The sequence below is a fragment of the Ascidiella aspersa genome, chromosome 8, assembly GCF_963924565.1.
Source record: "Ascidiella aspersa chromosome 8, kaAscAspe10.2, whole genome shotgun sequence".
Taxonomy (NCBI): Eukaryota; Metazoa; Chordata; class Ascidiacea; order Phlebobranchia; family Ascidiidae; genus Ascidiella; species Ascidiella aspersa.
This window is the reverse complement of record NC_139454.1, coordinates 744,353-771,831: the sequence shown is the minus strand read 5'-3', so window position 1 is coordinate 771,831 and position 27,479 is coordinate 744,353. Positions and strand designations below refer to the sequence as shown.

The following is a 27,479-nucleotide window of genomic DNA, read 5'->3' as shown; positions in this document are numbered from 1 at the left end:
ATGGCCGAAGCAGCCGAAGCCGAAGAGGAGATTGTTGAAAATGTTCAAGATATGAACTTGGTGAGTTTTTGTTCAACTCAGAGTTGAAGGTAGAAATTTCACTTGCAATAACGCATGAAGATTTCCAAACGTGACGTCACAAAGTTACGTCATAACGAGCGTATGAAGAAGTGACCTTAGGAAAGCTGAGATCATCGTTCAGCGTAATGCAAAACTATTCAACCCATTCTTAGTTTTAAAGCTTTCAGGAACAAAAAGAAAAAAGGGGAGGGGCCTGTAACATTATTTTACTGGGACGCCGGTCCAAACCGTTCCTGTTTACTTTCACCACTGGTTAAACTTGGAACAAAATATTTCGTGGCCACTTTGTGGAAACATAGAGTGAGGTCTACAAACCAATAATATCGTGGGTTTAGGACTTATTCCGTTTTGAAACCTTTTTACGTCTATCAGCTATTAATCCTATTTCTGATCTCATTTAAAATTGTTTGTTATTTTAAAATGTGTCTAATTCTGAACTGTGTTTTATTCCAAACTGTTTCTTTTTTTAAACCGTATTTTATTCAAATGTTGATGTTGTTCTAATTTTGATATTATGGCTTTTTCATCTCAACAGAACAACGCAACTGTTTTCGCTGGTGCAGAAGTTCACGTGACAAAAGTGACGCAAAATATCAACGTCACAGATGTGACGCAAAATATAAACGTCATTGCATCAGGTGAGGGTATTTCCTTTGTTAAATATTTTTGGAAGTAACTGGTTAGATAGGTCCACATTTTAGTTTGCTACTGCTGGCTAAGGTTAAAGTGGGTTTAGCGTCAGGGGGGAAAGTGCCAATATGTGTTGAAATAATGTCGGAACTTTTCGCTTCTGCTTTGTTCATTGTTATATAATTACTGGTGCAAACCAGGGCTGCGGAGTCGGTTAAAAATAAACCGAGTCCGACTCTAAATGTTTTATTTCGTCCCCAGTCCGGCTCAGACTCATACAGCCGTTATTTCACCCATTTACCCAGTGTTTCTTAACTTTTATACATAAGGGCGCAAAGAAACTACAGCCTTTATACCAAAATAAGAACAACATTAACTTCGGAATAAAAGACAGTTAGGAATAAGGCGTAAATAGGACTAATACCTAATAGTCGTAATAATGACGAAATCGGAATCAGACCTAAATGGAAAAAATAAGGCCTATACCACCTTTTATTTAACCCCCAAGCCCCACCTATAACTATTACTAACTCCCCGAATATTTTCAACTCTAACCCAATTGCTAACACCACCAACTACCCGCACATACAGGGCAAACAGGGCGAAAAATCCGGGGTTAAAACAGCGGCGCCCAAATGTCGACAGCAAACGGCCAATGCCAAACAGATGTCATACCCTTTCCTACAGTCTTGGGCGTAATTGTACATGTTTAGGTCTTATCTATACTATTTTAGATTTTATTCTGTCGTGGTCATTAATGCGAATTTGGCGTTATCGTCGTTGGTCTTAGTTATATGGTATTATAGAATTATCTGATTTAGATATTGTTGTTTTATAGATCGTATTGTATTTTCTACTTGAAAATACTGTGGAATCAATGAGCTAAACTTAATCGGAAAGTAAAAATACATGTTCTATAATATGTTAAGTTATTTTTTCCTTTTGCTCGCGGCGCACCCTATATTGTAATGTTTTATTTGCAAGGAGAAACATAAAACCACAGCAATATCATTCAAGGGTTTTTCCTTTTGTTGACGTATTTTGATCTCTACTAATATGGCAATTATTCCGGATGAGTTCAGTGACTTCAAAACTTCACTTTCAATACTTAAAAAAGTTAAATAGTGTAGCCGCTCTTTCCCCATTGTGTTTCGCAGATAGTTTTTAATGAACTTCAATTTTGAAAATAATCTCTCTTGAGTACAGTTAGATGTTTTCCGCTTCACATTTTCGCCAAAACTTTTGACTGCAGCATAATTCGGAATAATGACGACTAAAAGCAAAGCGTTTTATAGAAAAACGTTGCGAGGTAAACACGAGTGCTTTTTGTGCGACTGGGAAACCAAGCTGGAACCGAAACTAATAAGTAACACTTCTGGGTATGCACGCTAAAAAGCGTCAAAGTATTTTCAAATTAGCGGATACATTATTGTGTCCGGACAGCAGGCAGTTGCCTCCAGCGGAAATTACTGTTTTTTAAAGTTTACAATAATTAGGACTAGTAATTTAATCTTGCAACTACAATATTCCCTGATGCTACTTCAGTTTGCAAGCCAAAAATTAAGTTGCAACTACTATTTTGCAACAAAAAAACTACGGGACCCGTAGCAGCTGCTACGTCTGCTACTATGGTAATCCGGCCCTGTCTGGCAGCCTCCCATGGCGCACCGGTGTGAATTTTCCATTTGGCGGCCATAGCAGTTTAAAAATGTGGTACTGCGCATGCGCACGTCGGACGCGGGACTCCGGTAGTTTTACGTGGTCCTACTCAAGTCCCGAGTCGTTATTACGACCGTGAGGTAGTTCTATTTTGGTCTTATTCCTAATCCGTTCTTGCTTGCCACTTTGATAAAATCTTTTCAGCCAAAGACGTCGTGCGTTCAACGCATCTTTGAAATTAAATGTTTTTTAACTTAAACGCTATAAAGCAGGAGTGGCCAACCAAACAGATACCAAGAGCCCCATTTGTTACTTGGTTAACCGCAAAGAGCCACACCTTACACATGTGAAAGTAAAAGAATAGCCTATCACTCCATTTCTTACTCACTCCCACAAAGCGATCGCAGAAAACGAAAAACGTGCCTTTGTTTTGTTAAATAGACAAAATGTTATTTAGAAGGAGACGCGACGAATTGATTAAAAAATACACATTTCTCGATATAATGTCGTACATCAATATTATTTTGGCATATTTTTTGCGTTTATCTTGCTTCAAAAGTGTTACTAATACTACAATGGCCTTAAAGCAAACAGTCTGGGTCGAAACCGACAATAATCCATAATTTAACCAAACGAAATCGAAACATTCGAAAAACTCATAAGTGTAACGTGAACGTAAGAGTCTTATATAACTGGGTGAAGAGCCACATGAGGCTTTATGACTTATTCCGATTTAGACGGTATTAATACCATTAGGTATTAGTGTTATTGTGGTCTTATTCCGAACTGTGTTTTATTTCGACGTTGACGTTGTTCTTGTTTCGGTCTCATGGCTGGAGTATTTTCGCTTTGCGAGAATCGGTAATATTTTTATAATGTAGCTTTTGTTTTAAAAGCAACACTTCTCAAAACCTAAACCTTAACAAAGTAAACAAACTGTTAATGTTTTGAAATCCATTTAATATCACACAATCACTGTTGTTTGGTTTTATTTTGTGCTTTTTTTTGCAAACGTGCAGGCTCTAACATCGCCTGGCTTGAACAACTGGTTGAAGAAAAAGGTAAGTTCAGCATCTTAGTTCTTAATAATCTTTTAGAATTAATTAGAAATAAGTTATGTTGTGTTTTACCCTGAGCCCACCAGACCTAACGTAGTGGAAGGCGGGGCAAAACGGACCCCTTAAGGCAGACCTGGGCAACATACGCCCGCCAAGCAATTTAATCCGGCCCGCGGTTAGCCTGTTTTAAATAGTGAAATAGAAATTGTTTTGGGGCTTCGCGCGAATTTCTTCTGTCTTTTTTGTATGTTTCACGCGATTTTTTTGAATTTATAAACAAAAAACGTCCTCTGCACTGCAGCATTCTCTCAAACGAAATTTGAACAAACTTCTTTATATATTTTTGCGCTTTGGTCAAATGTATTCTGTCTTTAAAATATGAACGGAACATCGACCCGTTTGCCAGATACTGATTCAAATTTTGCCAACTACTTTACTTGATGCCATGCTGTGTGTTTCTCCCGATTTATTAATCTGGGTAACTTGGAGCCTCAAAAAGTATGTTTTGTGCGAAAATGTTTACGTATTTTAACCTTAAATGTTTGCTCAATGCGCCCAACAACTTAATAATCACCAATATATAAAGCAATGTACGTTGTTTATCTGTGCTCAATACGTCACGTCCACCCCTAAATATCAATTAAAGTTTGCTTAAAAAGATATATAGATGCAAGTTTTTCGCGGTTCGCGCTACGTCTTGTCACTATTTCTTTAAATTCGACTCACATTGCACATTTGCGCACAACTCCAAACGTAATTACAAGTTCGCTTGCTTACTTGTTTTATAGCGTCAGAGTTTGACGTCATACCCCCTGTATTTAATATCTTATTTTTCCCCGGCCCGCCAGGACATTTTACGTTTCTCATGCGGCCCGCGGTAAAAAATAATTGCCCACCCCTGCCTTAAGGAATAAATGCTATATTTCGAGTTTCACAAAATATTTTTTGATGAGTAGCGTATTAACTGAAAGGTCTTACTGAAAGTTACTCCTATGCTAAAAAAACAACTGAAAGAAGCACCGTACCTTCTGAATAAATTAACTTTTGTTGTCGATTTTTAAACGGGGCAAAACGGACCCCACTTATAAAATTTAATTTAAATGATTTGTTGTGTGGAAATGCCGGATCAATGATTTGTGTTTAAGGGGTGCATAAAACGAGATATTGTCACAAGTTACGTTACAACGTGACGTCATATTTTAAGTAATGGTATACATGGCGTCTTATAGGTTGAAAATATTTTACAAAAGTAGGCCAAAACATACAAGAAAATCACAATAGCACTATAATAAGAAGCATTGTAACTATATAAAAGTTACATGGTATAAATAGGCCGTACGTAAACTGCCTTATATTTCTCTCGATGTATACGAACTTTAAACAGATAGCAATCGAGCTTTTTTACAAGAGATATTGGTAAAATGTCTGATTGTTTGGCCTTGCTACAAAACTGATCTAAACATATAAAGTAATGATATATTATTTATTTTATTCCAGTTCCAAAATGTCTTACTAAAATGCTAATCAAAAAAACAAACAGTGCAATTATAAGTTTCAGTTATACTCTCGTAATAACGGATTAACTTGGGAGGGGTCTGTTTTGCCCCAACACTATCTATCGCATGAAAACCTGATTTCTTAAAAAATTTTCAAATTAAAATGCCGACTGTTTTAGATTAATAAACACACCCTTACCTACAAATTATTTAGCAAAAAAAGTTACTCTGTCTTTACTTGAACTTTACTAATAAACGCATCATTTTACTGCGCTATACTTATATCAATATCCCCCAAACACATTTTCTCCCCTCCCTGGTTTGTGCGAAATCGAATCAGCCTAATTTTTGTCGACAAACGTTTTTTCGGCGATAGTCACTGTACAGCAAACGAATATTGACGCTGGCAATTTTCGTTAACGAGAAAAGTGAGGTTCCGTTTTGCCCCGCTTTCCCCTACATGCGCCCGTGCAGCTGTCGTGGCTAAGTTTGTGGCAGTTACTACAAAAGTAAATATAAATCAATATTATAAATATTTAAACCCTGTCCCCTTAATATAATTTGGCTTACGGAGAGCAGGTTGAATCCGTGTGAACATATTACCGCGCTATTATGACGTCATTTTTTTAATTTAAATTTAGTTTCAATTAATTCTTAGCCGGGTAAATAACAGCAGAAAGTTCCAAATGGCTATTTACCCGATTTTTTGGGTACACACACATCCATTAGTGACTTTATATCGATTTAACTACTTTATTAACTTTTGTTGTCCAGGTAAATAGACTCTTCCAAATTTAAAACTATGATAAATTTTTATGCTAATGAGCTGGATGACGTAGTTTTAAAATAGTAGTTTGTGTCATGACGTCACAAAGTGCAGCTCGCAAAAACTGAAACTTTCTTTTTTAAAAATAAATGATATTTAATGGTCATATTCCTATTATTATTGGCATTACACTGCGATGTTAGTCGGTTAAATTGTAACTTGAAAGAAAGTAATTTAACTGAATCTATTGCTTCAGAAAAAAGAAATATTTTGTGTAATTTGAAGGGCGACCACAAACGTATTTTTTCAGATTAAATCTACCCTATGTGTACAAACTCTTTTAAATTGCTTTAATTGAGATATTTTATGGTTTTTATTATTGCTGTTGAATTGCACACATTTTTTTATAAATTGTTCTATTTTGTTTTAAGTTGTACTGAAATATTTTGCTTTCCTAGTATCATTTACTTCTTGTACTAATATCATATATTTATAATGGTTTTTGCAAATTTCTTCAATTATAATGTCTTCCTTATTCTTGTTATGGCTGGTCACTGAGTAGTTTGGTGGAAAAGGTTGTTGGATGCTGTGTTTAAAAAAAAGGAACAAATACAGATGTATTTAGTTATTTTATGTAGCCATCCTAAAGGCGTATTATATGGGCCGAAAATTTATTTTCGGGACATATCTTGTTTTCCTCGCATTCTTTTTTTTTTGGTAACAATAGTGTGACGTCATCGTTTTAGTTTATAAAAGCTATCTTCTCCTATCTAGCGGCAGAAAAACTTTAACACAGAATGCTTTCATATTACTTCAAGGCGGCTGCTCGCATCCTGCTGCGCTTTATTGTCCTGCGCGTGCAACGTTCATTGTGCGAAGTTGCTTGCCTAGTTAAACTAGGGGCATTGGACTTGCCTTTTAGAAAGAGGCTTCTCTTGGTAAAAAAACTAATTGCTCTTGCAACACAACATATTTTACCACCGCAAATTTAAATGCGAATCCTTGAGGCAGTGTACACATCTCTGTTAGCACCTGTTGTAATTGTTGTACCATTCAAACATATGAACACCAGGCCTAAACAAATATAATTATACAAGGGCCGCAACAACAAAATGCTCTACTTTAATGCATTTTTAGCGACGACGTTACAAAGCTTCGTCATAGCATGGCGTCATTAAAAAATATAAATATTAAAAACACTGTGTTTATTAGATTTAAATTTGCAAAACTTTTAATATAAAAGGTGGCTTATTAGGCACATAAACCTGTTTTGTAAATTGCTCTAAACTGCAGATTTAAAGTCTGTTTTAACAGTGATTGCTCGGACCAAGGCATGGTAAAAATTTACCCAGAAAAAGTGGAAAAAGTATAGCAAACCATAGACGTTACGTCATTTAAAGAGAATAATAATATTAAATGTGGCTTTATTAAAACTCAGTTAGTCACTGAAGATGATACAAGTTCGTATCCAAACGTTTTAATCAAGATGCTGTCGATCTACTCGACCTTTTTGGCTTTGAAATTTATTATCAAGCTACATTACAGATCCTTGCATAGTGTAGGCTACCCAAATAATAATATTTGCCTAAACATGTTAGCTGGCCAAAATATAATAACATGGCCGTACGCATTATGTGCGTAAATTCTATTTATTAAATATATGTTTCGATCATTCCCCAAATACGCCATATTTGAACCCCTTTCGTATTAAAGCCATAAATTAAGTGGAGAAATTTTCGGCCCATATCTGTTTTTGCTTGTAGAAACATGTTAAGGAAAATGAAACAAACAAAATATAAAATATAAAATTTACAATACAAAATAAAAAATATTAAATATTAACAAAAAAATATAATAAAAAAAAATAAATAATTTTTTTATTTAAATACGCTAAGCCCTGAAAATATACCCCCAAAATATACAACAACCGCACCCCCTTCTAGTTAGTATCTGGTTTTATTTTGTTGGGACTGAGCACAAAAAAGCATTTTTTTGTTTTAATTTCAGCAGGAAAGCTAAAAGTCAAATTTATTTAGATTTGAAAATGCACACAATAACTATAAACACAACATTTTTCCTAATATTTGACAAAAATATTGTCGACGTTTTCCTGACAATATTCAAGTAGGTGCCCTTTGCCATTAATGTTTTCATTTTTTAATTATGTTGAACTGAGCCCCAAACTTAATATATTTTCTTGGTAATTTTTTTAGCTAAGTCACCAACAGAACAATATTTTAGCAACATTATCATCTACTTTTTTTAGGAAATTATAGGATAAATATGTACTTAAGCACCTTGAAAATAATTTTACACTTGTGTTTTAAAGATACCCTTTATAGCAGTGACTCTTAACCTCTGTTAATTGCCGAGTCCGACAAATTACCAAATCTTTCGTTGAACCCCAAATTATCGCTCAGTGACCGAAATAAATATCCACCACATTTGAAATATATTTCTGTATCAAATAGACTTCTGTTGTTGATTTGTGATAGAACAATATTTTTTTGGGAGACCAGTTGTTAGAATTGACGCTTTAATGCAGTGGGTCTATAATGTTTGTGGCACACTACAAAATCGCGACACACTTTCTATAAAAACAATTTTATAACTTGACAATTGTCCTTTATAAATGGCAAAGCAATAGGTAAATGTCTTAATGTTATCAGTTTTCTAATATATAGTGTGCCCAGCTACCAACCCCACCATGCCACTGAGCAGCAACAAGTAATATTACCAATGTTATCTTTTTATTTCTTTGTGAACACTGGCTTTAAATGAACATGTATTTTGTTAAATATTCCACAAACACTCAAATTACATGAAATATTTCATTTGGTGTTCTTGTATATTTTGACAGTGGACACCAACTTGTGTATTGTTTTACTGGTTCGTTTAGCGGACATATTAGGTTGCAACAGTTCTGACAGTTATTGTAGTGTTAAAGTGGATCTGAAGCCTACGGGCAATCTAGTCACATGATATCGATGTGTTCATTGCATTGTTGTAGTCGTCCAGAGTGGAGAAGTTATTTTGATGAATTGTTTGTAGGGTTGCATAATAGCCGTTAAATGTGATGTATGACCCTTGGCCCAGTTTTGAAAAGAGGCAGGCCGGATGATTTGCATTTGTCAGTCCACACTTTGCCGATCCCTGCTTTATAGAACTGCAGTCTCTTTTCTGTCATCTCTTAAATCCAGTTTGAAATGTGATATTAACATTGTATGTTGACTCAGATTTAAACTTTTTCTGTGTTTGTTTTATTTAAACTTTTGTTCAGCTCATCAACCCATTAAAAGGCCCAAATTTGTCGGCTAAGGTTCAAGTAGGGTTCGTTCGGATATTAAGAGCTTTTAGTATTTGAATAACGGATATATCTGGATATTTGTACTTTAACTTAACCGGTTAGTCGCATAAAAAAATTTGCAATCTAGAAATAGAAAACATTTGCCCACAGCAAATTTGGCGAAAACGAGCTGAAAGGTGTAAAAGCGAACCAAAAATGTTAATTATGTTATCAGGTTAACCGCTAAAAATGGGATAATCCACTACTGCTGTTTGTTCATGTATTTGGATAATCAAAATTTCTTTAAATGGTTTCCCCGCGGTAGTTTGTTTGTAATTTGCGTATAAGCAAGTGGAAAGGTTTGTGTCTATCGCCGTGGTAAAATTTTCTAACATCCCCAAATGTCAAATGAATTGTTCTTGTTGTTAGTTTTCAATTGTTCTATGTAGAGGTGTCTTTTAAAAGTTGTTGTAACGCAGACTTTCGGGAAAAGATGTGATTAATTAAATTATAAAGCAATGAAAGATACACACATATATGTGTTTAATAACAACTGTGATCTAGCCTCATCGGAAGAAACGATTACGGCTCTAAGCCTGCATAGCTCAGTGGGTAGAGCGACGGTCCCGGTATAACCGAGGTCGTGAGTTCGAGCCTCACTACAGGCTAGTTGTTTTCCGGCTTGCTCTGCTTGCATCATAGATCAACAGATTCGGCGAGTCTGCGATGGCTTTTGGTGTATTAAAATACAAAGCTTTAAAAGAGGTGTATTGCAAAATACCTTATTATTTCATTCATGTACTGTATACTAGACCAGTTGTTTCAAATGCTGCTTAATGTTGTTGGTAATTGTCATCATAGCTGCGTTGCTTTATTTTGTGTTGATCAGTAAAACTGTGACTTCGCAGAACTCTGTTAGTTGTGTGAGGCTTAAAGTTCCATTTGTTTGAAATATTATATGGTTTTTAAGTGCTGAGTTTCCGTTGAAGTTCTCCACTTTAGTCGAGTATTTTCAATTCTCAGATGCAGCTTTGCGAGCGAACCAGAAAAAAGTGGCCAGCATCAAAGTCAAATCTCAAGAAACAATCTTGGTTAAACTCCTGGTCATTAACAGGAAGAATGTCGAAGAAGAAGGTTTTAACGCAATGTTGGTCTATAGAGGCAATGAGAAAAATGTTACTTTTTTTGAGGTGGATGAATTTTGTCAGGCTGCAAAAGAAAATGCAATCAAAGAAGCAGAATCTAAGTTCAGCGACCAGGCAGCGAAAACTAATTTCATTGCAAAATATGGCAACTTTATCATAATTTTTGGAGGAGCTGGCTATGGCAAAACTACCTTAGGGTTACAAATTCTGCAATATGGGTGTGATACTCAACCTGCATCTGGCTACATCTTCTATGTAAACCTGCCATCGTTAGACAACAGCAAAGAAATTAGTGTTTTTGAGTTCCTCATAAAGCTATTCAACTCCAACTGGAAATATGATTTGGAAACAGATAATAAAATTCTGGAAAGAATCTCCAAATCCAATAATGTGTTGATCATCATGGATTCAATGGATGAAACAGGTTTCAATCTTTCAATGAAAGCACCAGTCATTGGTTTGTACGATAGAGCAAAACCAGAAGTCATTCTCCAAAACCTTTTGCGGTCTGACATTCTTGGCAATGCTTTCAAGTATCTTATTACACGACCGGAAGCATATCTCCAGTTGAACCCAGATTGCAAGTCACACTTCCCACTTGAGGTACTTGGTCTCGGCGAAAATTCACAGGATTTGCTTTTCAAGGAAATTTGCAAAAGTCAGGAGAAATACGAAAAAGTGAAAGAGGTTCTCAACCAAAACCCAGCAGCCAATGCATTAAGCTTCATCCCATTATTTGCCAAAGCAATTCCAAAATACATTCTAAAGTATGGATTGGATGGTGGTGCATTTACTACTACCGATGTGTTCACATCTTTTCTGAACAACTACATTCGCTCTGTTAACTTCAAGAATCACCCAAGTGTCCTCCGCAAGCTCTCTGATTTAGCTTTGTATGGAATGCTTAACAAGAAAGTCACCTTTGAAGCACAAGATTTCACCAACGTTGGTCTTGAAACAAATGGTTTGGGGGATTTTCTCAAAGTTCAAGGTCAGTCCAGTGATATCAGCCTTAAAATTCTGGAAGGAGACAGAACAGTTTTGTTCAATCACAAGCTCCTGCAAGAGTTCTTCGCAGCACTCAAGATTATGTTTGACACCCCCATGGAACGGTTTAAAGAGCTACTGGAAAACTTAAAAAGTGTCGATTGGGAAATGGTTCTTCAATTTCTCTTCGGTCTGCTCAATCCGAAACTCCAAAGCAAGCTAAACGCGCTGTTTCCAATCTCTTCAGCTGATGTTTCCACCAAGAGAAGCTTGCTCAAGGATCTGCTTGTTTCCATGACTAAAGATTTCGCCAAAACATCTGTGAATGATTTACCAGTTTCACTCGCTTTTTTTTATGAGTTTGATGTTAAGGATTTTGCAAAATACAGTGAGTTCAAGGCTCGTCCAGACGACAAGAGGTTGTTCACGCTGTGCAGTCTCGCCCACGAGTCTATGCTTGATGACATCACAAGATCAGTGGTGGAAGTTTTCCCGGACATGGTTTTGCTTTCGCGCACGATTCTTCCCAACCACGTGGCAAGTCTCTGTCACGTGCTTCGCGCCACCAACAAACCAATCACCATCAACGTTGGAGCTTACGGGGAACAAGCCAAGTTCATCGGGGATGAATTGAAGATGCTGATCGAGACCGTTGCTGAAACACAACACACGGTTGGTTATTTAATAAATATATAAAGTATAAAATATTGTATTTTGTCGGTCATATGTTAGTTACACTGCTTAAATTTTTGATGTATTTTGCTTTTCAGTGCTAGATAAAGCTACTTAAATATAATCTAATTTTAATTATTATTTAGTTTTATTCAAGTTTATCCTGGCTTGAGGCTTTATTGTAAAGGTTGGGGGTTCGGACCCCCCTTTTTTTTGTAAGTGACATTTTCGTTTTTTGTACGTTTTTGTCACTCATCGTTCTAAGCGGCAATGTTTTTAATGTAATTTGGTCACGCGTCTTAAGCTAATGCGAAATTAAAATCAAACGCAAAACGCCATTTTTCTTTTCTTGTTCGGTCAACCGTAAACGCTAGATAGTTTTTTTCGTTTGCCTTTTGTTATTCGTTCGGGTTGGCTGATTAGCAAGTGTGTGTTCGACAATCAGCAACAATAAATCAAGCTGTCTCCGCCTTTTTCTCGCTAAAAACGTCGAGTTAGCCGGTGCTGATGTTTCCTGCTGTTTGCTGTCCGCGTTAATATCAGATGTCGGTGTAAGACAGGGGTCGGCAACCTACGGCCTGGGGGCCGGATCCGCCCACCACCTCTCAATACTTTTTGGCCACTTAACTAGTAAGTGCCAAAATATTTTCTCGCTTATCGCGAATGATCTTTCTGCGTCCGGTTTGTTTGCCTTTTGACGGTGTCTTTCAAATAGATCAACGCTTCTTTACCGTTGCCATGGAAGGCATAAGACGTCATTACGATCGCTATTTTATGACGTCATATCCGTCGCTATATTATGACGTCACTAACGTCAGAGTTGAAAATTCGTAACCCCCCCATTTTGGATTTCTGGATACGCCCCTGATTTGACGATATTTTATTTCGATTGGAAAAAAAAGTGAAAATCTGTTGACCAGTGTAATAATCAAGTCATTTTGGTGCGAAATCCGGCCTGCAAACGTAAACCTTACAGTTATCCGGCCAGGGATCACAAGCTTTAACAATTATCCGTCCCCTTAACAAATTATCCGGCCCTGAAAAATCGTTTGCTAACCCCTGTCCTATACAGCTACAAAGTGTGCGTGTTTGATTGAATTGGCGAGGTGGCGGCTGTAGGTTAAATGGCGTATAATGGTGGACTATGGTGCGTTGGCAAGACAAATATTAAATCCGCGAATAGTTTGTGTTGCATTACTGAAAGGGGGGAGGGGGGTCATTAATCAGGTCCAGGGGCGTATCCAGAAATCCAAAAAGGGGGTCCCGATTTTTCAACTTAGGTAATTCCCCGTTTTTTGTCTGACGGTAATGACGTCATAAAATAGCGATTGTAATTACATCATAAGTAATATCAGAAACAGCCAATTAACGTCCAGCAAAACCAAACTTTTAGACGCAAAACGCACACGTACGTCGTCGACAAACCTGCCAGATGCCAGCTAAGAAACCGCTTAGTGTTCAGGAGAAAAACGAAAACAAGACCGTGAAATATATGTGATTGATTTTGGTAGATCCATGTACGGGACTACGATAAATTACAAGCACGTCTTTCGCCACCTGCAATACTAAACGGAGATTGTTTCTCCCCCGTGTTATTTGATTCCACTTCAATAGTTAATCTATTTGAAAGTGTTTAACCTTTTTAATTGAGGGCACACCTGGCGAGCGAAGCGACCTCGATTTTTTTGGTGGGGATAACTGCATTTCTTTTCAATTTCTTACAAGTTTTTATTACATTGCCGAAAATAAAAATAATAAAAGCTTTAAAAAATAAATGTCCAATGTTTGAACACGTTTTCCGTTTGTCCGCGACGCACTTGAAAGCCTTCCACGGAGCAACGGTGGTAAAGCGATGATGAAATTCTAAAGACAGCATTAAAACGTAAAAAAACAGACTTAGAAAGAACATTCGCGCGAAGCGCGAACATTTTTCGCACTTACGTAGTTAAAATACTCAAAAAGTATTCAAAATGGACTCGTGTATAGTTTGTCGAAGAGGCAGCGGGACCAATGAATTACAGAGACCGCTTGATTGATTGTTATTAATTGTCGGATACGCCACTGATCAGGTTGTTTAATATCTAGATGAGTTTATTGCACCTAGGAAGTCTAATCTATCAATTGACCATATTTCAGATTCGCAAGTTCCACGTAGCTGAGGCCACCACCAGCATTGCAATTCTAGCACCGATGGTTCCACAGATGCAAGAATTGGCAATCTGGGACAGCAACCTTTCTGTCGACGATATCAAACTTATCTGCGAAAACTTGCCAAGGAAAACACAACCGGTACTAATACATATATCACACATAATAATTGAATTTATAAGCTGTGTGTGTTATGACAGAGCATGAATTATTTGAGAGTAAATAATTTCTTTCTAAAGTAATAAAAAAAAACACAAAAGTAATAACATGGTAAACACCAAGCCATTCACTATTAGATTAGATGCAGGTGTCAATGTTGATATGTGAAACCTGTAATTCCAGTTACGTCACTTGCTTAATATGACGTAACATACAGTCACCCCACACAACCAACTGGTACAATTTCATCTACTTTGTTGCATGTAGATTGAGGTTCTAGATTTGAGCTACAACAATCTGGATGAAGCTGGGGTGAAGCTGCTATCCGGGTGCATCCCCTACATCAAGAGGCTTAAACTCATTGGATGCGGACTCACATCCGACCATCTCCTGGTGTTGGCGAGCAGCATCAAACAACGACAACATCCCGTGAGTTTTAACAAAGTGTAGTAATATTGTGTGATATTATCGACACCCATCTATAGAAGTGAAACCCACAATAAGACTTACTAAGCAACACTATAGAAAGAAGAATTATCTGTAACAGCATTATTTTACGACCAACGGCACAATAATACCAAATACAGTAATATCTGTTACAGAATGAGACCTGAACTTGTTGGAAAAGTCACAAATTATTCGGATTTAGATCTAAAGGCCAAAATAAAATGTCAAACTCTAGGACGAGGGTTGATCACTGTTTAGGCTCCCTCGCGTTTTGGCACCGGACTGTTTGCCTCTGTTTGGGTTTAGATGTTGGCTTAAGGTTGGAATTATTGCTGGAGTTAGTGTAGTACCACTAATACTTTTCGTACTGTGACGTAACATACAGTCTTCCCCACACAACCAACTGGTACAATTCCATCCACTTTTTTGCATGTAGATTGAGTATCTTGATTTGAGCTACAACAATCTGGATGAAGCTGGGGTGAAGCTGCTATCCGGGTGCATCCCCTACATCGAGAGGCTCGCACTGATGGGATGCGGACTCACATCCGACCATCTCCTGGTGTTGGCGAGCAGCATCAAACAACGACAACATCCCGTGAGTTAACAAAGCACCAAGGCTCGAACCTCTTGATTGCCCAACCCGACATTTTCATGCAATGGTCGTCCTCTGTCAGACCAGGGACGAATATACTGGTAAAGGTCCCTGGGGCTGAGGATAGTTAATCACCCTAATACTCAATTTACAGTTTTATATTTTTATTCCAATGTCGTTGAACGATGCGGCATCGTGTTTATTTTACACAAATCCGCATTTTGTTTACAATTCAGTATTTTTTAAATATTTTTTAATATTTGTTCTATTATTTTTTCTTGGTTAAAATGCCCTGGCCCATGTTTTGAAATGTTGCTGTTTTCAACAACACAAACCATTAACAAGGATTTGAGCAACAAATTAAAAAGTGAAAGAATACCAGAAATTAATATTGTTGCTCTTTGTTTATTTCTGTTGTTTAAACCTCCTTGTGTTTATGTAGATAAATTTGTTGCCCCTTGTTTATTTCTGTTGTCTAAACCTCCTTGTGTTTATGCACCTGGATTTGTTGCCCCTTGTTTATTTCTGTTGTCTAAACCTCCTTGTGTTTATGCACCTGGATTTGTTGCCCCTTGTTTATTTATGTTGTCTAAACCTCCTTGTGTTTATGCAGATGGATTTGTTGCCCCTTGTTTATTTATGTTGTCTAAACCTTCTTGTTTTTATGCACATGGATTTGTTGCCCCTTGTTTATTTATGTTGTCTAAACCTTCTTGTGTTTATGCAGATGGATTTGTTGATCCTTGTTTATTTCTGTTGTCTAAACCTCCTTGTGTTTATGCAGATGGATTTGTTGACCCTTGTTTATTTCTGTTGTCTAAACCTCCTTGTGTTTATGCAGTTGGATTTGTTGCCCCTTGTTTATTTCTGTTGTCTAAACCTCCTTGTGTTTATGCAGATGGATTTGTTGCCCCTTGTTTATTTCTGTTGTCTCAACCTCCGTGTGTTTATGCAGATGGATTTGTTGATCCTTGTTTATTTCTGTTGTCTAAACCTCCTTGTGTTTATGCAGATGGATTTGTTGCCCCTTGTTTATTTCTGTTGTCTCAACCTCCGTGTGTTTATGCAGATGGATTTGTTGACCCTTGTTTATTTCTGTTGTCTAAACCTCCTTGTGTTTATGTGGATGGATTTGTTGCCCCTTGTTTATTTCTGTTGTCTAAACCTCCTTGTGTTTATGCAGATGGATTTGTTGGCCCTTGTTTATTTCTGTTGTCTAAACCTCCGTGTGTTTATGCAGATGGATTTGTTGATCCTTGTTTATTTCTGTTGTCTCAACCTCCGTGTGTTTATTCAGATGGATTTCTTGGGCCTGAGTGAAAACAAGATCGGGTCACGTGGTGTTGGTTGCCTGGCAACAATTGCGCACAAAGTGAACCAGCTGTGGTTGGGAGATTGTGAAATCGATGAAGTTGGAGAACTGAGTGAAGCAATCGCACGCAGGGAGCATCCAGTAAGTTGCCTCATCTAAACTCGACCGTGGTTCCTAGGGCGCGTCCACAAGGTGTATATGTATACATATATGTTTTTTTAGATTTAATATTATTCACAGCAAAATACTCTAGCAAAGCTAGCAATTCAGGTCAGACATAATAAACAGATCTTAAAATACAAATATATTTCGCCAACCAAGGCATCGTCAGTATATCTGAATAAAAACAAACACAACATAAGAATAAGTCAGAAACATTCAAAATTAAATAAAACAAAGTAAAATAACTAAAATATAAAAGCTTTCAAATAGTAATGACATCCAATGTGTGCAACCCCTGTACAGAAACAATAAGCACGGGTCGAGAGAAACGCGGCAACGCAAAATAACGGCACAAAAACTGCAAGGCAAAAAGACAAAATGGAGTAGAGGCGTAAGGAAACGATAAGAACTAGACAAATACTACTTACTTTGGGGCAGTACCATTTTTTGAATATTAATTCTAGCTTTAATTTTTTAGCCATCTATCCTTAATTATGTCTAACACAGCGGTTCTTAACCGGGGGGGGGGGGGCGCCAAGCAATTCTTAAGGGGGCGCGAGCTCTACTTCATTATTTAGTTTTTTTTTTCAGTGATTTATTGGTTTTCTTTGGGTTGGGCACCACTCTTACAGCTGTACAAACTCTGTTTTTTTGCCAACTGTAACATTGAAACAGCAAAAAAAATTCGCGCATCGCGCCAATTTTTCGTTTAATACTATTGCTAACTTTTTTAACACAAACCCTTTTTTTGAGTGCCATTGCATGTTTTCATATTACGTATAACGGTCCTATTTAATTTCACTTTTGCTAACTTATAGATAAACGATAAAAGTTATCGCCCTTTCGAACTATCTTTTATCCATGTTTGATAAGGATAACAGACTAGCAACAGGGGGACTCGAACTTTTTTAGGCAAATCTATAATGGATTTGCAACATTGCTGTTGTATTTTTGTCGTCACATCTTTTGAAACACGATAACGCAATGTTTCATTTTTGCGTTTGACAATTTTATTTGCGCTCGACATCACAGTCTTACAACTGTGGAGCATATGTCCTATTTGTTGCAATTTGTTGATCGCGTAATGCGAAAAAGTCTCCTAAATTACAGTTTAGCTAAATCAACCAAATAAAACTCAATTGTCTTCGCGCTTCGCACGACCAATAAAAAACTTCACATATGTTCAACTTGTCTCAGTGATATTTAATTAAAAAATGCATTTTGCATTTTGCAGTGGGGCGCGAAGCATAGGAAAATTACCAAAGGGGGCGCGACTGAAAAAAGGTTAAGAACCACTGGTCTAAAATGTGGAACGGTGGCTGGGCAACAAACGGAACAAAATAACAGCTAGAAATTAACGGTCTACAATCAAGTATATCGGGGTGGGATATGGCGTAGTGATGTTGCATTGCGGTTTTGTCGCGTTCCGTAAAGAACGGTGGGTAGACCAACGGGTTGGTTTACTGTGTCTGAGCTGAATTGCTAGCTTTGCTAGATTATTTTTTTGTTACTGATCAGGAATTAAGGTCGACATTTATCTTGCAAGGGTCAAGGTGATTTCTATTATTCACATATTCAGTGCAACATTGATATTATTCATTATTGTGTGAAAATATGACGCAAAAAATTCCCGCAAAACGTGGCTAATCATCAGGGCTGGATAAAAGTTGATCGCCACCAAACCTAATTTAAACTTTATATTCATTAAATCATTCCCTGAGTAACCATAATGTTGAATCCAAAATTACAAAAATTAAAACAAATTATTAAAAATATTATTTTCACTTTTAAAAATATTATTTTGACTAAGTCCAATAAATGCCTTTTCAACAGCGTCGTTAAAATGTCTGGGCTAAGGTTGTTTAGATTTTAATCGTGGCCTGGGATTACATAAGAGAGGAAATGTATAAAGATAAATGAGTGGAATTGTGAAGAGGCTGTCGTTAGTCTTATCATTGCGATACATATTTCGTTTCTGTTGGTTTGTTTTATATATTCTTCCTCATAGAGTGGTGAACACAATTAGTGGTCAAATACACCGACATACTGTCAATTAATATAACTTAATGTGCAGGAAGTGTAAGCCGTCCTACAATTATTCCCAGTATTAAAGTCTGATAATATTGAATCCTAGCTCATGCTTATAAACCAACTTAAGGGCTAACGCAAATTTTAAACTAGAAAAACCTTTTTCAACAATTCAATTTCATCTATATATTACATCATTTGGTATACACCAGGGGTGGGCAGACTGCGGCTCCCGGCATGTTTTTGTGGCTTTTTTGTCGAATCGTAAAATTCCCAAAAAAATGTGGCTACCAAGAGTACCGTTTATAAACGTTTCTCTCTTTTTCTTTTCTTTATTTAGGTAAGCATTTCGTTTATGACGTAACACTAAACATAGGATCCGAAGAGTTAGTTAACAGAAAGTCAACGTAATTCCATTGCTAAGGTTTTAGAGTTTAGCAAATCAAACAAAAGACTGAAATTGACAAATATTGTGCGTGTTATTTTGTTATTACCGCTATTATGAGTCTATATTGGTTGTCAACATTAAGCGTAAGTTTGTTGTTTACCTCCAGTTGTAATTGTTCGCAGATGGAGGTTCTTGTTGTGAGCAACAATCCCATCGGCGACCGCGGGGCCAGTGCGTTGGCAAGATGCCGGGGAAAGATTCGATTGTTGGTCAGTGAGAACTGCAACTTCACATCAGCTGAAGAACAAGAGTTGGAATCGGCCAAACGACGCCACCAAGTGAGAATTTGTTTCAACTAATCGATGTTTGATTAATTTGCATATTGCTGATATTTGGACAACTGACTGATGGTCGCTTTATGATAGAAACAACAGAATCGAAGTTGTTCCTCGATAATTTTAGTGGAGCCTGGTTTTACTAAGAATCAAGTTTCGCCACTAGGAGTCATCCGTGAGCGTTCGTATATCTGGAAAAATGAGTGAAACTAAAATGTACTTTGGATTCGAATTTGAGAAACACAACGATTTTTACATTAACATTAACCAACGAACGATTTAATAAGTTTCTGCGAAACACATGGATTTAAATGACGCGATTTGTTTCAAAAAACGTTTCCGAACAGTTTTAACCGTCCGTAAGTCCAGAAGTAAACATTTTAAATCACCTATACAGGAATAATAGGTAATAGTATATTGCAATAATAATTTAGTGCTTCATGGCTTTTAATATTTGTTTACAGGTAAAACCCCCCCAAAAAAATTACACAAATACTTTTCATCGACGCGTAATACCCGAAAATTAATATATTTTTTCTCCTAGAAAAATTGACCAATCAAAAACGACCAAATTGTCACGTGATGTAAAGCAACGATGCGTGACCAAGAAGTTTCATCGCAAAGTTGGAATTGTTCAAATTGAAGCAACTTTTTATACAAAGTGTTTCCTCCAGATTATAATTGCTGGTGTGGAATCGTTCGGGCGTGACCTAATCACCGTCACGCTTGAATGACAACTACAGGGCCTTTGTATTCTGATCTCTGCATTTTTGGTAGAATTAACCTTTTTTTTCACATAAATATTGTTTAAATTATTTTACAGATTTGCACTTTTAAGCGCAAGTATTTTTAAATCTTAATTTCGTTCTAAGTTTCACATTTTGCATTTTGCTTTAGATTTGATTTTGTTTGACAGAATTCTCCCAGCTTGCTTTACTCGGTTGTTTAATTGCAAGCTTTGCCTTTTATTTTTATCTTTTCTTGTTTTATGAATGAATTTATTCTTGTGCGATTCACTGTGGCTTTGTGTGATTGACATTTCCACTGTATTTATCCAGAAACAAAAAACATGTTTAATTTGTAATTAATATCGGTGCATTGTTCGTGTTTTTTAAGCTTAAACTCCTGTTAAGTGATCGAATCGTAACTATCAAACATTTTTTTATTTCTTGGAGTTTTTCTCCAACTGCTGTCAGCTTATCATATTTCTTGTTGCTGTTCTAAGTTTGTTTATTGCCTATATATTAACCCAACTGTCGAGTTTCTCACAGCTTTGCAAGAGTCTACAGACTTCTTTCCCGAACATCCATAATTAACATTAGTTTGTAGAGACAATTAACAAATTACCAATTAAAAGTTACAAGCAACCGACCAGTAACGATGGGTTAAACCACAGCAGTTGGTTATTTCCCTTGTTTGATGAAATATCTATTTGCTTCGATCAGTTGTTTAATGCGAGACTCAAACTTTCCTGTTTTCTTGCTTTTATTTGAATAAATTTATTCGTGTTTTATTCTATCTGAATTTTCTGCAAGTGTATTTGTGGTAATTAATATTTCATATTGATGAAGAGATTTGCAAATGTTAGTTTTAATTTTTTAATTAGTTTTTCTCGGGCAATTAACACTTGTAACAGCTATGTAAGACACACCAGCATCGATAAGCAAACAAACCTAATTAAATCTTGACCCGACACTTAACGGCTTGGCTTGGGACGCCCAGGCGAGTAGCAGCTCAGTATATAAACAGACCAGTGAAAGACGCTCGCCTTAATTCTCCTGCAGCGCCGTTTCTATTAAGGAAGGGTTTCCACCAAATTTAAAGCCTAAAAGTTACACAAATAAACACCAACTATGATAAGCCAAGAATACGTTGGTGTTTGTACAAGCAAGTAGTTGTAAAATGTTGCCATCAAAATGACGGATAAGTAATATGCAGGGCGTACTGGCGCACTAGTAGCGGCATCAGACAAACCACTACGAGACACCGATCCAATTACGTCACAGCACTTGCTTTGCGTCGCTCAGAGGTTCTTAACCAGGTGGGGATTCACCATTAGGGGGTATTTTTAGTTTCTAGTGGTTTCATGTTTTGAAAGATCGACAATAGTGTAAGTTATCAGCATAAACTATTTTTGTTCCTACTCGGCGATGAAGTTGTAGTACGTCACGTCTGGAAAGTTTGGCGCTATGTCAAAATAAATAGCTGAATTATTAACATATTACATTGTGCACCTAAACTTCAGAAAATTTATGTTTTGTTTGTCTCAATACTCCATGACCCTTGCTCACGTTTTGGAAATGCGTCATGAAACGTCATAAGGGAGGTCTGTGAAACAATTATGGAACCCACAAATTTGACTTTAATTCTGTTATAATTGAAATATTTTATGTTGGAGGCTTGAATACTACTATGTGGCCCAAAATGGGGCGAGGGTCAAAGTTGACAAACCCCAGGTTACGTTCTCGTATCATTTGCATAGCATATGACTGAAAATTACGTTCCAACCAAAGAGTTTGAATTCAAATTCTACTTTTAAAAAATGTTGACAAAAAGCATGAGCATTGGAGTGTAACTATATTGTTATGTTGACATTTGTTTAAAGGTTGTTTTTAGAATTTACTAGCGGTTCTTCAATGTTCATAGCTCATGCTACACTAAGAAAATACATTTTTTACAAAACAAAATACAATTATAACTTTAATGTTTACTATTACTACATGTCAAGGCACACTGTAATATTATCAGTTATTTAATTGATAAGCTGAATTCGAATCGCACATGCTTACCTACATGGCTTTGAAATTTGAATAGTTTATTTCCAAATATTTAGAGTTCTTCTTAGTATTTTAAAATTTCTTTCAGGCACATTGGTGCACAGCTGTAGAGAGTCTGAGAACCATTCAGTTAGACATTTGTAAATCATTTGTGTGCTTTAATGTTGTTGTTTTGTTGCGTTTTATAACCTGCACTGGTTTCATCCAATAGATGTTGGTCACATCAAACCTCGCTAATAATGTTGAGTGGAGACCTTAACCAACTTACTATTGTCGGATGATCAGAATCTGAAGTGCTGTGCTACTATTAACGAGTTGTTTCAATCTTTGGATAAATCTGCATGAGTTGCCCAACACAACACACACCTAAACCAGGTGATTTGGAAATGAATAGTTTTCACAACTTTAAGTTTTTATACACACTTAGTAAACTTACAGTTTTAGAAAATTTGCCAATTGTTAAAAGTTGGTTTGAGAATTTGCACAAAGCAGAGAAATGAAACCACTGCTTTTCATGTGCGCAGTTGTAAGCTGCCCAAACAAGCAATGTGAAACTTGGAGAGTTTATGAAATTAATACAAAACAGACATTTTTTAACAAACAAGCAAATTTAAAAGTATAGTATAACATAAAAGTTTCATTCTTAAAAAGAAAAATATACACACAAACACTACAATTTGTTTCAGCTTGTGTATTCTGTAGGTTTGTTTATAGCGACAGAGATTACATTCCTGGTGTGTTGCACTACCCGCCTTCTTCTTGTTTCTGATGATATCATTTGTAATTACTCCCTGAGACCGGCCTTGTCTCTCGCTGAGGCCAGAACCACTTTCTCTGATCTTCTTGCTCCCCCTCTATTCAACCTTCTGTGATGGAATCAACTGTACAAGCTAACAGCACACCTAGTAGTCGGTAATACACATTATGACACGCCCTACAAGCTTATGCTGGAAATGGACAAGTTGTGTGTGAATGTGAGTAATTAATTAACTGATGTTTATTTATAATAATCAAAGAACAGTTCTTCTGATAATTGTAATTGGTAATCCTCTGGTAGTTGTAATACTGCTGTGTTTGAGTAAGCAGTTAATTGACGTTTATTTGACAAATTAAAACATTTGGTCAATATTGTTGATAAGCAAAATGAGAGATTTTATTTTTTTCCACATAACGCCAAACAAATATATAAATGCTGGCTTAGGATTTTGCTCCCGCCCGCTAATGCGAGCGCAATTCGCTCCTGGCGAGATTTTAGCAATCTACCTAACGACTCCTAAACAACAATTTAAAGCTCGTCCTTTTATGAGTGTTTATGGTTTGACGGCAGCACGAAACGTTACAGAAAAAAAATAATCTTTGTAACTTTTGTCCAGGCGAAAGCTGATTGGTAGACACATACCCGACTGGCGAGTGTAAATTTCAATTCAAGACCAGCCCTGAAATGTGTAGTAGCTTGGCAGGGTTGTGAGATGACTATTGTGTCATTCAGAACAACTTTCCTCCAATTGCTAATCCTGCCTTGTGACTTTGAACACTCGGTGGCGGGGCTGAGCTATAAATGCGCGAAACGAAATGTAATAATACTTGCTTGTACTAACAGATTGAGCAAGCATTGGCGTATGGTTGTTTCTCGACTTTCCTTCTGAGCCTGCATAGCTCAGTTGGTAGAGCGACGGTCCCGGCTTGACCGGAAGTCGTGAGTTCGAACCTCACTGCAGGCTAGTTGTTTGTCTAGCCTGCTCTGCTTGCATCATAGATCAACAGATTCGGTGAAGATCACGTGCTCATTGAAATATCAGGAGCAAGCTACTCGCCCATCAGAACTGAATCCTTCATATATCTACAACGAAACACAAGTATTGCATAAATAGTCCAAACAGAGAATATGTTGAGAATAATCATGTTTTCTACATGTTCTAAAATGTCTAATTCATGTTTGCTGCTAGCTACAACTGTCTGATTATACTTAAAACTTGCGTATTGATTATTTTCGTTGTAATCAATAAATTTGTCCCGGTTTTTGTTGCTTATGAGTTTTACGATTTGTTTATTACAAGCAGGGCTTTGGAGCAGGCGTAAATGTTAAATTGGTCCGGCTCCAGCTCCGGAGCTCACTTATATCATAGGTTAGCTCGAGCTCCGGAGCTTATTGATATCACTGCTCCGGCGCCATTACGGAAAAAACTAAAGGTTGAAGGAAGAACGCTTAATTTGCAATATCTAGCATTTCAAAATAATCACAAACAAAACACCACAATGGTTAGTTAGAAAAGGTGGCGCCAAAGAGGCAACAATTCTTCATTTTGTGAAGAGTTAAGGTTAAATTATGTGAATTCAGCCATTAGTAGCAGCATAGCATCTTATGAAATACATTGGAGCTGGATCTTTTTTTAAACAACTGCTCCAGCTCCGTTAAAATGCACGCCTCCGGGGCTCTGGCTCGAAAGCCCCGATTACAAGCAGGTTGTCCGATAATATCGGATCGGAGCCGATACCCGATACCAAGTCTTAGTATCGTACATCCTTAATTACAAGCAATACAAGATTTATTGTGGAGCTTTTTGTGTTTTGCTTCAGTTAAACTGAAAATGAAATTTCGATGTTTCCTAATATTTTTATAACAGCGTACTGCACTATGACGTAATAGTGGCAAACCTTTATTGGATTGAAGGCCGGAAGTTGATTTAATTATTATCAGTGCTTACTTGAAGCCACAAACCGTAAGTTGTTACCAAGTCTCTGTTTATTGTCGCGTACAAATTACAGAATATTCTATAAGCACGAACAGTGACATATTAATCGTAGGCAGAAATCAGTTGCCCTAATCAGGATGAAAGTGCGAGCAAGACCAGGCTGGATAAACAACTAGTGATGAGGTTTGAAATCGCGATCTTCAGTCTAGCAAGATTTACAAGGATCCCAGAGTAGTCGCTTGCCGGTATAAAATAACTTGTTTAAGTTGCTTTCAGCGTTTCTCAACCGCGTCGCACTGGTGCGCCATGGAAGGTTGCTAGGTGCGCCGCGAGCGAAAGGAAAAAACGGAAGTACCTTTAAAGATATGCAACTATAAAACTCGTGTAATAAAAAATACAGGCAATTTAAGACAAATATCGGTACACTTCCAAAATTTCGCGCTCGCTTCGCTCGTAAGGTGCGCCGCCACGTTTTCATACGTCTCTAACGTGCGCCCTTAAGTAAATAAGGTTAAGAAACACTGAATTAAATGAACGAAACAAGCACACAGTGTAGTTTGACGTCATACATGCGAAATAGTGCACATTATTTTTTTTTAGCCGTATTTTTCTCTGGCACTAAACACATCACATAACACGCGTCAACAAATTGATTAAAACTTATATGAAGTGTTCACCTTCTTGTTTGTTGACGAACAATTAATACTGTAGCGAACAAAGGGCGCTAGAGTCGAGCACAAGATTGTCTGGGTGACTCGCTGCTCTACTCCAAATAACCACCTTGTGTAACCCCGAGGCCACAACATACCTTGGGCTTCTATTGCTTTGAACGGCGTCTATGAAACCTTTTTCAGGCAACGCGCCGTTTGGTTGAACCCAGGTAGCGGCGCAGACTCTGTAAAAAAATTCATCAAATAAATTTTGCGGTTTTGAAATACAAACCTTAATTTTACAAACCTACAATATTATTGTGGACGAGGTTGACATAAATAACGTTATGTTCAAATGCCTTTACAATTGAGTAACTTCACAGTAGCTTTAAAACACAGAGAGAAACCATTATTCCAGTGACGGATAAATGTGGGGCACTGCATGAACAACAAAGTGTAATTTTTTGACTATTTTTATCTTTTATGCCCAAAAGCGTTCGTCTAACCACACACTATAAAATGAAAACTTGTGCAACTTAAACGATATAAAGGCGTTTTTCACGCTGCACGCGAGTGTTTTCAGTTTTAAAAAATACATCGCTTTCAAAAAGATTTGTGAAAAATATGTCACGATTTGGCGTAACATTGTGGAGGCTTGAAATTATTTCCCAACTCAAACAATATCCTGGATCCGCCAATGCAATGCACAACCAGAGAAACTTTCCATCGTATCCCAGTTAAAGAACGTCGGCTCCAAAGGTTGCTGGCACAATATAACATTCCGTCACTTAATACTTTTACGTTACAGCGGCCTCCCAATTCCTGATCCACAACACAATAGTCCTTTTTAAACAGCTCAAGTGTGAACAAGGCGCGATGAATTTGTCCTGATGCAAACCACACCTTGAGTTATTGTACCTTGAACTAACGTATCTCACAAACAGACCCTGTCCGATGGATTTTGTTTGGACATGACGTCACAAAGTTACGTCACACCGGATGTATACACAAGTAACCTTAGGAATGCTGAGATTATCGTTGAGCGTAACGGCCCGTTTACACTACAGCTGCACTGGGAGAGTATTTTAGTTCAACAGGCCTACAGGCGGTAGAGTCGGAGCCGGACTTAACATAATGTTTTCGGTCGGAGTCTTGCCTTTCTTTTCGTGTTTTGACTATAGTATTGGTTTAACGACTACACAACACTGCTTATCACCACCGGAACGATCAATATTTAGCGGCGCCCTCCCTTACGCTAAAGCACACTTTACCTTGGAAGCCTGGAAAAAATAACTTTTGGAAATTTTATTCATTTGTTTGTTTGGACACAGTCATCAAGTCATTTTGTATCGTATGAGGGCGCGATACTTATTATGCGAAATATCGCGTATCAAAATAAAACATCAGGTATTCCTAAATGGAAGTAACAAAATGTCCAATGGATTTATATTACCTCGCCAGTGAAGCAACTAACTGTAGAACAACACGCATTTCTATGCGACTTACTTGAAACCAGGCGCGGATCTAGGGGGGGGGGGGGAGGAGACAATTTAACGTGACGTCATATATCTAAGTCTATACGTGGCGTTATAATAACTAACCCGTTGCACACAATTTGTTTATTTTGTTAATGTTATAGATTGGAGAGTTGTTACTTTTAATACAAAAACTGTTGCGATGTTATCAATTCGCGCAAAGCGATAAACGCCTTTATATCGCTAGAGCTTTTGGTTTCCCAAAACTTTTCGATGTTGCGATAGGTCGTACGACGCCTTTGGGACAAAACAATTTGTCAAAATAAGCATTGAGCAACATATTAAGAACAATTTCCAATATACCTAGTTGAAATGGCCTATTACTGTAGTGTACACATCCAAATATAAAACACTTCCTGAAACATTTTCCCAGGGTAATTTAATCCACTCAACATAATTAGATTTTCGCGGAGGACTAAATAAAATTAAATATACTTAGTTAAAAAGGCCTAAAAATAAAGTTTGGATGA

General features: G+C 37.1%; 1 protein-coding gene across 1 annotated transcript; it reads left to right on the top strand.

Moving 5' to 3' along the window:
- LOC146134768 (NACHT, LRR and PYD domains-containing protein 3-like) lies at positions 1–20,088 on the top strand. Its single transcript, XM_083395626.1, has 9 exons — positions 1–60; positions 617–719; positions 10,000–11,780; positions 13,917–14,069; positions 14,355–14,516; positions 14,971–15,132; positions 16,427–16,582; positions 19,202–19,357; positions 20,029–20,088. The coding sequence occupies exons 1-9, from the start codon at positions 1–3 to the stop codon at positions 20,086–20,088; spliced, it is 2,793 nt and encodes a 930-aa protein (XP_083251752.1).
- Positions 20,089–27,479: the final 7,391 nt, after the last annotated feature.

Coding starts and splice junctions, on each gene's coding strand:
- LOC146134768 (XM_083395626.1), top strand. CDS start 1: ATGGCCGAAGCAGCCGAAGCCGAAGAGGAGATTGTTGAAAATGTTCAA. Junction 15,133..16,426: donor TCAAACAACGACAACATCCC/GTGAGTTAACAA, acceptor GTGTTTATTCAG/ATGGATTTCTTGGGCCTGAG. Junction 19,358..20,028: donor CGGCCAAACGACGCCACCAA/GTGAGAATTTGT, acceptor TGTTTCCTCCAG/ATTATAATTGCTGGTGTGGA.